The sequence below is a fragment of the Cryptomeria japonica genome, chromosome 9 (genome assembly GCF_030272615.1).
Source record: "Cryptomeria japonica chromosome 9, Sugi_1.0, whole genome shotgun sequence".
NCBI lineage: Eukaryota > Viridiplantae > Streptophyta > Pinopsida > Cupressales > Cupressaceae > Cryptomeria > Cryptomeria japonica.
In genome coordinates, this window is record NC_081413.1 from 522,003,452 (window position 1) to 522,019,986 (window position 16,535).

General features: G+C 36.0%; 1 protein-coding gene across 2 annotated transcripts in view; it reads right to left on the reverse strand.

Moving 5' to 3' along the window:
* Positions 1 to 9,488, reverse strand: part of LOC131066889 (uncharacterized) — a 57,878-nt gene extending 48,390 nt beyond the window's left edge. For both annotated transcript variants that reach the window (XR_009111741.2, XM_058001759.2), the window contains exon 1: positions 8,476 to 9,488. Coding sequence is in view for 1 of the 2 variants with exons in the window: in XM_058001759.2 (XP_057857742.2) it covers positions 8,476 to 9,099 (624 nt within the window). In the remaining variant the exon portion in view is untranslated. The remainder of the gene's footprint in view (positions 1 to 8,475) is intronic.
* Positions 9,489 to 16,535: the final 7,047 nt, after the last annotated feature.

Genomic DNA, 16,535 nt, shown 5'->3' on the forward strand with positions numbered 1-16,535 from the left:
TTATGAACCAGCACATAGCTATTCTCAATTCATTTGCCCTTTCTTGAGGAGTGATGGTTCCCATTGCAATTTGATGTAACTAGCAGTGGCAATGCAAAAACAAAGCAAGGCTAATTGTTTAGTCAACCTTAATTGCATGGTGATGCATAGTTAATGATGTGCACATCTACTAATGTGTTGTATGTATAGATGCATGATAGAATCTATCCCTACCAAGAATTGTTAAGGTTCCTAAGGAAGCACATGTGATTGCTACTTGAATCAATGTCCTTGCTATGGATGCTTGCAAATGTTGAGGGAAGTTGGTACTTGTTGATGTGTTTTTAATGACATCTTACAACATAGAATAAAATACTGAGTATCTTATCCTCTCTTAGACAAAATCTCCTCAAATGCTAAACTTTGTGATGAAACAAAGTGACTCCAAAGTTCCTATAGTCAGGTCTTGACTTCATACGTGGATAGACTCAGTGTATAGATGTGATTGCTGGTAATCCAAGGAGACTAAAGTTATGAACTACAACTGGAACATGAACATCGGATGCATCAATCATGTGATGCTTCTTTTCCTAAACTAATTCAAATTCAAATTAAAAAAAAAGGACAAAAAGGAGAAAGGGTTTAAAGAATCTAAGCAAACTCCTAATTCCTAAGGACAATGACAATAATGAATGATGCTTTGATAGACAAATCTTTCATAAAACTACTTTCTACTTAACCAGAGATAGCTCAAAACGCCATAGAAAGAGTGTGATCTCCTAAGATAGTGAAAGATCTTCATATTGTAAACAATCCATTCAAATACCCAATAATGGCGCAATCCAAATGAAGTATTCACAATCAAACTTAGCCACAGTAATAATTAGGTTCAAACTAACCATGCACTACAACTTGCAATCAACAAGGTGTAAATGGTATGAACCGAAGTATTCATAAAATATCATTGCACTTCTCCATCATAATCAATGAACTTTATCTAAACTTGAGGATATAACAAGGAACCATGTAATATGTAGAAGAAACATCACTATTCACCATAAATTCAATGAAAAGTATGTTTATTTACATGTCTCGGCAACAATTTTTGCTTTCTCCTCCTACTCTACTATAATTGCTATCTACTGGGCTACTAACTATTAAACCTTACAAATGAGGAGATTGAGCCTTATATAGAGAGCTCATTACATTTCAATGGCTCAGATTGATTCTCAAATCAATGGCCAAGATTACAAAATGAAACCCTAATTAGGGTTTGTTACAACAAACTTCCTTTTGGCCAATGAAATAATCACATTAAATCGGACACGCCCTTCATTGAATATAGACCAATGAGAATTGAGGTTAGGTACATAAAATAATATTTAGTAAAGTGCCATGTGTCACTTGCTCCACCTTTGGATGAGTCAAGTTCGATGTATCTGAACATGTTGATGTGACACGATTTGATTGGTTGGTGATGAATAGGATGCCACCTTAGCTTGCCATGCAGATCATCACAAAGTATGTGATTGAGCAATATCTCTTGACACTTAACATTATCTAGTTGCTCAATGGGATGAAGATGGGGCATATTACCAAATTGCATCATCTCAAAGTGATCAAGTTGTTTAGGCTTGATTAACTCTTCTGAAACTATCTCACTTGATCACATTTGCATTTTCATCTCCATACTTAAGAATTTTCTTTCTTCATGATGCATTTGCATCCTTATGTTAAGGAATTCATTGCCTTGAACTCAATCATCTTCTTTGTCACTCTTGGAGTGTGAATCTTGTCCTTCCTTGCATTGTTAAACAGTAAACTTGAAGTCTTCATGTTGTTGAGTCTTGATGCATCATTCTTCATCTTCTTGAACTCCTTGATGTGAATTCACATATTGAACATAGGATAGATGTTGTAATGGTATCCTTCCTCATGTAGATCCTTGCACATGCTTTGTGGCAATGTTCCTCCCTTGGTGGCTCTGATCTCTTGCCTAATGCAATCCCTTGTTATGGTTGAGTCTTCATTTGATTCACCTCCTTCCTGAATGTTATCCCTTTTGAATACTTGAACCTTGGTGTGAAGATGTTCTTCATGTTGTTCATCCTTGGTGTCAGTCTTTGTTTCCACACTTTTGCCTTTTCTTGTTCCTTGTGAAGTTCTTCATTCGTATTGCAATCATACCTGAATGACAAAGAAGATATCACGAAAGTGGATAAAAATGAAATGCAAGATTACAATAAAATAAAAGATTAAACCCCTGCATCACTAAATAGACTTGCTAATCAATTGAAATAATGATTTTCATTAGGAAAATGATGCCTCTAATCCTGCACATATAAGGCTTCGGGTCTGATATTCCTTTGACGAGCTTCTGATTTTGATCAGATTCACCCTGAATTTGCACAAAGTCTTCCTTGACAACCTCGCCCCTAAATCTGATTCTTAATTCTCCCTTTATGCTTGATGAATTTTGCCTTTAGATTAGCCCTTCAATGCTGGAAAAAATCTGATTATATTTCAAATTCTGTCTGACTGCGAATCTGGAAACGTTTCTTGGTGCAAACTTGCTTAGAGAATTTTGAATTTGATTTGTAGTTAATCACACCTTTCTCTTGCTTTATAAACATTGCAACCAAAGGTCGCACTCCTTCCACTCTTCCTTAACAAGCTGACCTCACATTAAAACATTTAATTTTGCCAATCAAAAAAGTTGGCATTCTTTCCTCTTACAACTTTGCAATTTAATCAATGTCAAGCACTCTAATTTGAATTCATTTTTACTTGCAATTCAAGGGTGGAAATTCAAACTCCACTAGGAAGGAGTGGAAAATCGACATGAAGAAGGAAGGTTTGTTTTCTCAAGATCTTTCTTTAATCACCTTTAATCGCCTGAAATGAGGAGTAGAAGAATGCAACCTAGAAGGAAGGTGTGGAAATTTGCCATGCACAAGGAAGATTTACTCTTGAAAAATTCACCAAAAAATGGAGTGGAAATTTGCACCCTACAAGGAAGATTTTGCTTGTTATGCCTTAAAATTTTACTTCCTCTTTCATCATTCAACTTAGCAAGAGTGGAAAAATGCACCTCACAAGGAAGGGGTGGAAAAACAAAAGGAAGATGGAAGATTTCAATTTCCATGTTTTTTGACCTTCTTCGTTCCACCTTTACTTGCATTGCTCAATATTTGCTTAAGAGTGGAAAATCAACCCCTAGAAGGAAGGGTGGAAATTTGCAAGGTAGAAGGAAGATTTGATTTTTCTTGTTTTTCAACCTTCTTTGTTCCAAATTACTAGCAAATTTCGCCTAGAGTGGAAATTCAACCTCTAGAAGGAAGATTTTTACCTTCATTTCTTTTCTTATTGATAACTTACTTGATTGCAATGGGTGGAAAATCGACTAGCACAAGGAAAGGGTGGAAATTCATACCCTAGAAGGAAGACTTTGTTTTCACTTTCATCAAATTTTTTGCCTTGTAAATTTCCTTAGAGTGGAAAATCGATCTCCACAAGAAAGATTCCCAACTTCTCTCATATTTAACACTTAATTTCCAGGAGTGGAAATTCGATAGGTAGAAGGAGATTTCCAATTTTATTGTCAAACAAACTCCATCACTCAATACTAGGTTTTATCAACTCTCCAAAGGGTGCAAAAACAAAATGAAGAAAGAATTTGGGAAATTTGCTCACCTTGACCTCTTTCCTGACGACCCTTCCACGTGACAAATCTTGAAAATTTTGACATTTAAAATAATGCTTTGCATCTTGACAGCTTTACCTCAACCACACACCTCTTCCTCACTAGCAAAGGTTAATGCCCAGGACCATAATAAAAGACAGCTAACCCTAAAGCAGAGAAAAAAGTGGGGGTCCCCATTTGCAATGGGGCGATGTGTGAAAACGTCACAACAGTACCAATACACTAATGCTAACATGAGAGGGTGTAGATGAACATTGTTCCCTTGTACCGGATTATTCAGACACTTCCTATATCTAAAAGAGCGTATCACAGAATAATGATACATAGGTACATGACACATCGAATCAAAAAGAATGTTTACCAATATTGAGGAGACTAATTTTGAGGTGTAATTTACAAAACTACACAAGGTTGACTTCCAAGATGATCCAACTAAAGTAGCAAAGGTGGAGTTCATTGTCCAAAATAGCACAAGTTATTGTGTAGTACTAATAGCTAGGCCATAGCATAATAAAGTTGAGAAACTCAGTATCCTTGTAGTCTTGAAGAGAATCATGAAGCTTCTAATGTATATACAAATGTGATCTACTATAGGCATTGAGTTGCAGAAGTGAGCATGGTTCTTTCTAATGTTTAAGGATGTGTGGATGTATTGGTATCCAACGCATTGTTGACATAAGAGGATATGTGCTTGTAGATTCTATGTAGAGAGGAAGTGATCAATCTTCACTTGGATGAATCAATCCACCAATAGTCTTGCTTCAATGTGTGCACAATTGTTTGCATGTGGATATTTGAGAGCCAACAATTGGATTGCAAATGAGTGCTCTTGTTGTAAAGGCCACATGGATGTAGAATCTAGCATTCTCAAGCTGTATATACCCTACACAAGCAATTGCAACATGTAAACAAGGTGTATGTTGTGCTCCTTTATTGAGGAGGCCTATGCTCATTGTGTGTTTGAAGAGTTAGATGTTCTTGCACGAGATGACGTGCACAATGTTGTCATAGTGCATAAGGTGATTGGAAAGTTAGCTTCTAGGTGCAAGGTTCACTCTACATGGAACATTGAGGATACACATAGGTTGATTGTACATGGAACACTGGGGATACATGCAGTCATTTTCGATATGGAGTTATCATGCAAGTGGAGTCAATCGATCTACTGGATGCAATGTGTGATGTTGACACATCATTGGAGCTAGATTGTGGTGAGAAGAATATTAATCTTTCCCACTTCTTGTCTTCTATATCGATGTTGCACAATGCCATCCCTATTTGAAGAGGAATGATGATGCCTTAGTCATGTTTATTAAGGCCTAGGCCTTAATAACTCATTCGTTTAAGTAGCTTTGCACCAATGCCTTAGGTGTGCTTCTCAAAATTGCTAAACAAGCTGGATGCATTATAAGATTATGAGGAATGACAAAGACTTACCATATCTATCATCTTGCACAGCATAAATCTTGACTAGTGAAAGTGCACTGAGCTATGGTTGTTTAGGCTCTTCGAACCATGACACTCAAATGCAAATCACGTTGGTTCCTTTTCTCCTTTGGAGAGATGTTGTAGACCTTGTATGGCTACTATGTTTCTACCCTTGGCTTGCGCAAGGATGCACAACACAAAGACCGTACACCATGAAATCTGTGAGCCACTTCATAATATTGTTGAAGCCTTTCTCCTGTGAATGTAGAGATTCTTGTAGTTCCTGATACTAGTGTTGGAGATATCAAATCTCCATGTTGCATAGTGTTGCTTGCTTTACCCATTCTTGCAATAGTGCATAAAAGCTTGCATGTGGAACTGATTCTGTGTTGGTGTAGCAGACTTTCAAGCTTTGATACCAATGATCATTCGCCCCCAAGAAGTCAATCATAGGACGATTCATAGTATATCTAGATGATGTGTATCTTTAAAAAATACTACGGATTATTGAATGTGTTAATGCAACTTGTTAAATAAGATGCAGAAAACAATAACAGATTCAAACAAAGATGTGTTATAGTGTAAGGCCTGCCAAGTGTCATTTTCATTATGGAGGCATTAGAAGTGGATGATGTTGTTCCATGCGTCAGCCACATATGTTCCAATGCTAAGTTGCAAAGCCAGAGCATGTGCTTGTAGCACACAATGTGGTGGAATGAAACATGGTGCTTTAAAGATGCTTCAAGGAAGGTGAAAAGGCTTGTGCCCAAAGATCTCACGAGTGAGTTCTGACTACAGAACTTTGAAAGCTGATCTGCTGGATCTACATCTATGTGCAAGGAATTTGTGTGCTAAACTAACACACACATATTTATAGAAGAGCTGCAAAGAGAGTAGTTTTGTTAAAGGTCTGAGATGCAAGGTCGTGCTTGAACCAAGGGACATGTTCCTTGATAGCTGGTCACATTCTCTAGATTATACACGAAGAGGTTATCTCTGGAGGGCAGTGTGCATAGACCAGTAGATTGTGATCAAACGGCGTTTCACTCACATTTTGGAAGCTTGAATTCCTGCCATTGAAGTATGCATGGATGCTTTACCAGACTGCAAAGCTAATCAGGTTTTCTATTTGTTCCTGAATAGACATTTTGGTTTAGCTTTGCTAAATATGTTCTACTGGCTGCAAGGGGTTAATAAACTTAATATGGAACCGCTGCAGGTTTACAAAGGACTCGCTATTTATTTAGTTTGGCTTTAAGGCAACAACCTTTCTTTCTCCTTTTGGTTTGTTTGGACCTTCTATAATATTAAAAAACTCAGTTGAAAATTTGCAAGTATTTTTACACTACTCAATCCAGCCATATCATTGGAAAAAATCAGCAAGCAAGTCTGAACACAGATTGTGCAGAAAATGAAACAAAATCTTGCTGCCATTTACTAGTAACAAGAAATGATCTCCTCCCAACAATCCTATCAGCTAATAACAAACTTGAAAGAGGAACTACAGAACATAGTTTGTGCTGCCAAGCCTGAACCAGATTAGAAGCAAGTTTCTTAGTTGAAAACTTAAAGGATGAGATTAAACAGTTTACTTCCTACAGGCCCAAAAATAAAGATTTCCTTATGAAGGCAAAGCATCAAAGTATTGACAATTGAAACCCTCAGGCAAGTACAACCTTTCCTACCAACAGAATGAGATTTCATCAGAAAGATCTTATATGCTTAAAAATGAAATTGTTTATACATATGTGGCAGGAATACTTGTTATCCAAATATGAAATGACACAGAAACATTCAATACCAACGGTGAAAAGGAGGAGTGCAAACAGCTTGGTATAGTTTCGGGAATTATGGGGGAGTGGTTCTTACAATTAAGTTTTCATTAAGAATACAGTGAAGATGAAAAAAAAAACCCTAGAAACCTCATTAGTTGACAACAATAATTTAACAACCTTAAATCTATCAGAAGTAGTTTAATAAATTAATATCGAGTCCAAAAACAATGTAGTCCATCCTAGAGGCGGCTGAATGGGAGACTCGGCTCTCAGAATAACTTGTCTACAGCGTTTAATCCCATGCATTGAATAAGACAGATAGATGCCCTATGTGGCTTTTATAATTTTAAGCCTTGATGGTGTACACTGCAGACTGAATTCTCCTGAATTAAATAATAGAGACGACAGTACACAACCATAACAACGGTCTCCTTTTATGCTTTTCATTTCAAAGGAGCTGTAAAAAATTTTGTTGTTAACTTTTGTGGGATTTGAATTTTTAGTCATCTCAAGCCACAATTAGTAATTGCACCGATAAAATATTCCTCATTTATTTTGATAATAATTACAAGGCAAAGGGACCAACTACTCAGTCACTAGGTTCCTTGGTTGTAATAATTACAAGGCATAAACAGGAAAAATATCATTAGTGCAATTACAACTCAGGGAGATCATTTTGAGATGACCGAAAACCACGGGTCAAATCCCACAGAAGTACAGATCTAACTCAAAATGCCTGTTAAAACCTTTGTTTAGGTGCCAGTTGTTGAAACCCACCTCCACTTCCTTCCATGAATGTTTAGATGCCAGCTATTCAAACCTCTCTCCACATGCTTCCATGATTATAGATTCAGAACTAGAGAATTCAATATTAGAGATCACTGGTCAAACATCGTGGATAAGATATTGAATTTTAAAAAGTTAAAACAATATACAAATACAAATGATTTGCTGAATAGGCGAGACAGGCATCTCTGCACCTCACTGGTTCATTTCTGAGATGCGGCCAACAATGAAATTCAAGCAAGTTGAGGGAGGAGTTAGAATTGGCTCAAGATTAGGAAACGAAAAACTGTGAGCAGGTGAATTGAGGAACAAGTGGGATTCAAATTTGCTTCCTGCTTCAGAAATTCTAATTTTCTACTTAGAATTCGTTGAAACTTCAGCCCTTAGAGCCAAAATCTTGTACCAAGATGAGCTTGACATAGAGACAGAGTTGCCAGAAACTAGAATTGAAAACGTGATAACAAGAAGTGAGAGAAAACAGAGAAGGGTAAGGAGGTTAAGGTTTCGGCAAAACAATTGTTTGCAAGAATAATGATATGAAATTTACAAGCAAGCAAAAATATTCAGATATTCATTAACCACCCACATTTCTAACACTACAAACGTCAGGTGTCAACTGTCAAGAAGCAAAAGGATGATTAAAACTAGCGACTATACACATCTAAAGTGTCTAAAAACAAACCAGAAACAACACAAACAAATTCCAGTGCAAGAAACAGCGCATCAATATTCTTGCAAACGGGTTATAGGGTACAAACTATGATTTAAAAAACTTATACAAGAAAACCCCTGCAGCATACACACCTTTCCAGTCTGATTGGGAGACAGAAATGGCAGAATTTCTGCAAGCCGAACCTTGATTTTGTGCACAGCATCCTTGGTCAATCCTTGAGCAGCATGAGTGACATCCTTAATGATGGACTCCAATGACTGGCGTGCATTATCCAGAGCATCAGCAGGTACAGGAACAGCAGCCAATTTATCCACAATTCTGTCCTTCACTTGGGACAAGCTCCTCTTGATATCCCCAGCTACTCCCTTTGACGCCTCTAACACGCCCTTCCCCTTATTCCATAGCTGAGAATGATCTGTCCTACCATTCTTATCACCAGAGTATAATTTCCCCTCTTTTTCCTCCTCAATTTTCCCTCTGCTTTGGGTCTTACTATTGTCATCTTTGCGAGGCTTGTTCTGGATTTTAGCGCCTTGTGGAGAATAAAGTTTCCCCTGTCCGACGCTGTTCTCTAATTGGGTATTTGCTGCAGCAGGTCTGCCCTTATTTTGAGGAGCATACAACTTGCCCTGCCCAATTCTTTCATCTTCCTGCTCCGAATCATTATCTGAATACTTAATTTCAGAAGATGATTTGGTAGAAGTTGGTTGCTTAGAAGAGCTCATCTGAGCACCCTTGAAACCAAAGCCTACCATTTTTGTCCCCGTTATGATAAAATCAAGTAAATGGGTCTCACCGATTCACTTCGTTACATAGTGTGGATGAAATTAGTCGTCCATGACTATTGAATTGAGGAGATGAAAAATTTAATTGGATGTAAACAGATATGACTTATCGAACCGTTTGTTGAGGTTATCTGTCAGCATTTCCAATGGAATTTGACAGGATGTGCATGTTAACAGGTGTGAGCAGATTGTGTTTTCTTGTCTGGGTGGCCATCAGCTCCACCGCCAGCTTTGAATTTTAGGATAAAATCTCTAGCTATAGGTATAATCTAAGAACTTTGAAAATGGTATAGAATTTCTATACCATACATGCAGTCGTTCAAAGTTTAAAGACAAAAATGCATGGATAAGCTTGAAATTGTATACATCCTAATGCAAGGAATAGGCTTTAAAATAAATCTGAGCTTTATTGTTTTTTTAATTCACAGATCTAATTAAATAGAAAATATTATTTATTTCTCATGCACATATCACATCACTTTATATTCATAAAAAATATTTTAAAGTAATTTATTTATTAAATATCATTTTGGTGTTATGGAAATTTTTTGTTTGTAGTTATATTTGTGAATATTTGAATCTACTCTTGAAATCCTCACGAAATTGTGTATATGGCAAAACAAAGAACACTAAGATAAATTCTATTTCATAAAAATGAAAAAAAAAGCATGAAGGAAAGCAAAGAGCACAAATATAATTTCTATTTCTAAAAAAAAAAACACAATAAAGCAAAGAGCACTAAATGGGTTGGGGGTTGGCTTGATTGACAAGAGCTTCATGTGGTAAAGCACAAGGTCACGAGATCCAATCTCCCCCCAACTCACGTGGTATCGAAGGGTGTGTTGTGTTAGCGTCACCAGTCATATTAAAAAGTTTACTCGATACACTGTAGTTTGGGGTTCATCCCATAGTGTGTTGGTTGAATGGTGGTATTGTTGGTGCACCCACCAAGTTTCAAACCCTCATTGGGCCATTGTGATTGCAAGCTTGTGGCTTCGTTTATCCAATATGCTCACCAGTCACATTAAAAAGTTTACCTAACACTTCAAAAAAGAAGATGGTGAGCATCTAATGCCAAATAATTTGAAAGCAACAACAACTATCTAAATGATATGGATGATGGATATTGTTTATGTCATGTTGCATCTTGAATGTTGGGTAGATAGTGCCATCATTAACTATTGAGTAAGATTAGCATTTGCCATCATTTTTTTTTGTCATTTATTGTTTAGTACTTTTATGGAGTTATACAATAGGAAGACAAACAAGATAAACATAATGGATAATTGAATTTAGAAATGTCATTTTTTTACTATGGCTGTTATTGCAATTTTGATGTAAGTTGTGTTAATTTTTGTGCCTTGATAAACAGTGCCTCGTGATAGCAACCTATAACAAACTCTACTAAGAACTTGACCCTAAGTCGTAGATAGCAATTATGAGTCTTATATAAATTATAGTGTGCATGATTCCATTTCATTATTATATTAGTCTACAAAATTTAGATTTTTGTTGCTACCACCATGGAATAGATGATAAAAGACTAAATTTCTTGCTTCATACTTTGAAAGAAAATATTGAGATGTTTTGTGGTGAAGCAATTCATTTAACCCAACATATACCAATCAAAATGTTTAAGCATAGTTCTTTGACCCAAAGTAATAATTACAATAATTTCTTTAGTATGTTTCTACCAAACATGGCATTGGATTTGTACATTAGAGTATTGACCCATGTGTCATAAATTGATATATCATAATACATGATTTCCAGCTTTTTAAGTATTTAATACACTAAGATAAAGTACAACAATAAGACATTGGATTGAGTCATAAGCACATCGACAAAAATATTTACAATGATTTGCATTAACATTTAAATGCATTGTAATTTTTTATAAGAAAAAAAGATTTGATTTTACACCCTTTCATGTGGTGATGTTCCTTGCACATTTGAAATTACCAAGAATTCTATAGAAAACAATGCAAAGAAAGATGCTCTAAAATATCAAAGAAAGGTAATATAAGTTTTAAAAAATAGGAGATAGAAAGCAAACATTTGGATCAATAATCATGTTTAAAAAATAGTAGATATAAAACATCTTCAAGTAGTATGAAAGTTCACCTCCAATAACCATGTTAGCTCTTCGATATGTGCTTTTACTTTCATTAGTTATACTTGTAACTAAAATAATGAAGACAATCAAATTAAAACTCCTTTTTAAAATGGAGAAGTAATAGAAAGAAAATCAGAATTGGATGACCATTCATTAAACAATAAAATAAGTCTTTTTAATTTTTGTAAAATTAGCCAGAATTTTTTTTTAAAGATGGAAGGTTAACATTAATTCATTATTCATCTCTTTGATTTTATTTTTCTCATCTAGTAGTCCCACCTCCAACAAAGAACAAAATATAAGTTTACCTTTAAGTTCAATAAGTTCATATTTTTCTCTGTCTTTATTAGTAAAGAAAGCATATTCATTTGCAATTGGCTCCTTAAGTATAACAAAAGACTCTTCAATTGGATTAAACATAGACCCATAAAGCTATGAATTTCTCCAACATTAACTGTCGTGTGTGTGAAGTAGGGTACCAGCAGCTACAACACAAACACTCAATAGATCATTACAAGCATGGTTAGCAAATTGAAATCAAATGAAAGATAAACCATGACAAAGTGACCTATCGCCTCCTACGAGATGCTAGTGTGGATTTGCTCTCAAATCTGGATAAGCAATCCCAATGACTTGACTACACCTAGACTGAGGATTTAAAATGATATGATATGCAAGCTAGATGAGATTGATTATGCTAGATTGATACAAGAGGCTAATTAAGCTAATGATATGCATGATTAAGCTATGATGATGATGCAATTAAGCTAGAAAAGATATTGATTATGCTATATGATTCAACAATTATGCTAGAATATGATCAAATTGAGCTAGATCTAAGATGCAATTGCCTATAATAACATTGCTTAAATGATATACTAGAATGGATATGCCTATAGTAACAATGCCTAAACTGATATGAGATGGGATCTTTTGTGCTCCAAAATGGGGGATATTTATAGGATTTCCAAGGCCAGGGGTGAGGTGGTAGGAATCAACGATCAAGATTGAGTTTGAAGATATCAAGGGTCAAATTGGAAGAGGTTGGAGAAGAGGTTGGAGGGAGGGACACTTGTCATATCTATGGTGACAAGGGTCAAATTGGAAGAGGTTGGAGAAGAGGTTGGAGGGAGGGACACTTGTCATATCTATGGTGACAAGTGTCAAGGAGCCTTGCTCACAAGAGGGCAAGTGTCCAAGGGAGGAGACATGTGGCATAAGTGCCATGTGTCTCAAGAGGAGGATATCCAACCCATAGGAGGTTAGGATGTGCAAGATAGGATAGGGTTAGTTAAACCCAAGATTAGGTGGAATGCGTTAGGTTAGAGGGTGGTTAGAAGTTAGGAGGCATGTGGGTAATTTGAATTTAAAAATTCAAATAATAGGAAAAGGCTAATTAACTTTCAACAACTCATAAATTGATTTCTTTTAATTAATTAGGGGATTAGAAGGAATGATTTAAATGGGGGGAGGATTAATTAATCAAAGGGGAAATCTATTTAATAAATCCTTAGATTTATTAATAAGTAGATGCATGGGAGAATTTAATCAAATTGCTAATGAATTCAATTAAATTGGGAAGGGGGACTAATTAAATAATTACTTATTTAATTAATTATCTTCAGACAATTTTTAAGTGTATACATTTTGCCCCTCTTTGAAGCGAGGTGTGATGATGCGTTGATTCAAATAATAATCTCATTTTGATGATGTTGATGTGATATTGGTTTGATAGGATGCCCCATACATTGATTGATAAATTGCGGTATGATGAAGCCCCCTCGGGAGATCAATTGAGATAATTGACCTTTGGAGTGATTGAATCTTTGCGAAATTGATTTCCCAATTAGAAATGATTTGATTTTTGCAACGTTGATGGATGAAAGTGTGAGTTCTTCGATCACGGTCATGTGGTTTGCAATGTGATGATTGATAGAGCTTGATTGATTTGATAAGAGTGATTAGATTGATAAGATCGAGATTTAGTCTGGTTTTAGGAATGACACCTCCTGTATAAGACAAAGATTATCAAAGTGTCTGGTTTTAGGAACGATATATCCTGTATAAGACATGATCAAAACAGTTGGTTCCAAGAAAGATACATCATGTATAAGACATGATAGAATGGATCAGGTAAGATCGGTGGATAGAATTGATTGGATAAAGAACTGAAATTTTGTTTATATCTTGTTACAGATGTGTTGATGTTGGCATATTTGAGGGAGTAGCATAAGATTTGTGTTGGGTCGACAACATCTAGAGAGAGATTTGAGTCATTGATCTGATTGTGTATACACTTGTGATGATACATTGATGATTCCTGCGATAGATTTGGCCTTGGATAAGATGAGCATGTGGGATCCCATGTAAGAATGAAATGCAAGCTAAATGCAAATGCAAAACACAAAAGAAATGCAAAGCTACGAGCGAACCAGTCATTGGGTTATTGTGTTTTGTCATCATTGAGCTTTTTAAAATGTGGCAAGTGAGTGCAAACATCGATGGTATAATTGAACTATGATGACCTGAGCACGACTTTCCTGGAGTTTGATATTGTAAGTTAGCACAAGCATTGAGGTATAATTGGACTAAGATGACCTAAGTGTTGCTTGTGTAAAACAAGCAATATTAACCATTTCTATATGCAAAGCAGAAATGTCTTCAATGATACTCCTAAGATCATGTCTTGAGACAAATTGGCACATAGTAATGATTAATTTACAAACAACAAACAAGAAAAATATCATGTTTCTTCTTTGTTCCTCTAGTCAAAGACATCCTGGAGTCACTCAGAAATCATGATAGCGAAAATCAAGATATAAAAGTTGAACCAAAGTGATGCCCTGCAAAATGGACAAGGTTAGTCTAAGAGAAACAACACAAAACACACAAGAAAATCGTTAATGTTATTCAATCAAAGACTAATCTAAAAAGGCATATCAAGAGAGACACTAAAAATCATGCTAATATCTCTAACTAATGAAACAAAGATAATGAGGCATCTCCAAATGCCTCTTAGCATGTTCTTAGCTCCTTCTCCCTTGTTCCTCTCCTCTCCAAGTTCCAAAATAGTGTAGCTCTCAGCAGCTTTTTGCACTATGGATGCTTATGGAGGATTGAGATTGAAATATTGCTCTAAATGTAAATAAAGAAGCTAATATTAAGCTATTGATACTAAAATGATTGATTTTATCTGAAATAACAATATATGAGTTAATTATGCTAAAATGCTCTCTTAAAATGCCTATAGCTTAAATGCATACAAGTTTTCAGGATCTGGTTTATGAAGAAATGGGCTCTATTTATAGGAAAAATGGAGCAATGGATGGTTGAGATTGAGCAATCTCAACAAGGGTCGGGATTGAATGATTTCAAATCCATGTGAGGGCTTTCAACCCAATCCCAGGATGACAAGTGTCAATGTGAGATAGGTTGAGAGGGGAGGGAATAAGCATTAAATGCTTGATATGACCTTGGGAGTTAAAGTCAAGGTTGGTTGAATGAATAAACTCTTTATTCAAAGAATAAAGCTTTTATCCAATGGATAAACTCTTGTGCAAATGTGAAATGGATGAATATGGTCAAAACAATAAATGTTTGGGGAGACAAGTTTGAAATAACCATAAATGGTTATGTAAGAGCCATAAATGGTCATGTAAGAGCCATTAGTGGTCTTGGAAAACTTTGGGGGTTAATTTGTTGAACACACAAAGCATCACATGTTTTTCAAAAGACTTTGGAGTCTTTGAGAAGTGACTCCATTTTGCTTAGGAATGTGACAATAATTAGGGGATGGATTAGGCTAATTAAGAAGGGGTTAGAAGAATCTAGAAGGGGATTAGATTTTGCAAGTGGATTTGGTGGGTGAGGGAAAATAGGATTTTATTAAAAATAAAAATTCATTTATTTCAATAAATGTGTGCAAGTTGCATTTGTAGGAAAAAATGCAAGTGGGGGGGGATAATGATTTAAATAAATGTTCTATTTAATTTATTTAAAAGAGGAAAAAGGGGATTTTAATTAAATAAATAGATTTTATTTATTTAATTGATTTGAATTTGATTTAATGAATTAATTAAAATAAATTGAATAATTTATTTAATTAATAGAAGAATGTTTGGGGATGAATTAATTAAATATTTATTTAATTAACTTATGGTTAATGGATTTTTAATCAAATAAATAGCGAATATTTATTTAGTTAAGCTGGATAGATTTGTGTGACTACATTTGCCCCTCTTTGAGACGATGCGGTTTATCGCGTCGTTTCAAAGAAAGAAAAACTAGTGTGAAGAAAATGCCCCATAAAATGTAATTTTAATGGGTGGTATGCCGCCTCGAGAGATGGGCCAAAAAATTTAAAAAAAATCGGGCGATCTCTCGAAAAAGAATGAAAATTGGCAGGGTGGTAGAATAGGAGTTAGCCTTACGGGTGAAAAATAAAAGAAATCGAGGGTAAAATGGAGAAATGGGGGGCTTGGGAAGTTCACGGGGACCACGGCGGTGAGCGAGGGGAAGTTACGGTGACGACGAAGGGTATAAATGGGGTGAAAGTGATGAAAACAGGATCATTTGTGACCGCAACCAGTGGAAAACCAGAGCTCTAACAGTGACATTTGGAGGAGCGAGCAGCAGTTGGGATGCCGATATTGATTGCAGAGCACAGATTTGAGCGAGTCCGACGGTTTCAGCGCCTAGACGACTACAAACCAGCGGTACGCAAATTCGAAATTTTAATTTGTATGCATTTTTGATACGTTTTTAGCTGAGTCCAAGTCGAGTCGGAGCAAGAGCATTGGAACTACGGTTTTGGTGCTTTTGCTCCATGAACTAGCTCTACTACGCCGCAATGGCGCTATTGCCTCATTGTTTGAGCGCTTTTGTTTTGTTGTAGCGCTATTGTATGCAAGTTTATGCGCTTTTGATTAATAAGCGCTATTGAGGGCATGTTTGAGGGCTTTTGAACTTTATTAGCGCTACTGTGTAGTTGTTTGAGCGCATTTGTAGTTTGAGCGCTATGGGATAGTTGATTGAGCACTTTTGTTAGGGTTGCAATGCTATTGTTGGGAAACTAGCGCTTTTGATGGTAAAATAGTGCTTTTGCTTTAGGATAAAGAGATGCCCCAGTTTGGATGAAGAAAATCTCCCGATGCCAATGATTGATGGATGGCGAGGTGAAGTGGGAGTTGTTTTGAACCATAGCAGCCTGATGAGACTTAGGTCATTTGTTAGGATAAATGTTCGTTGAAGTCTAGGTGGCCATGATTGCTTACCTGTTGAGACCCGAAGA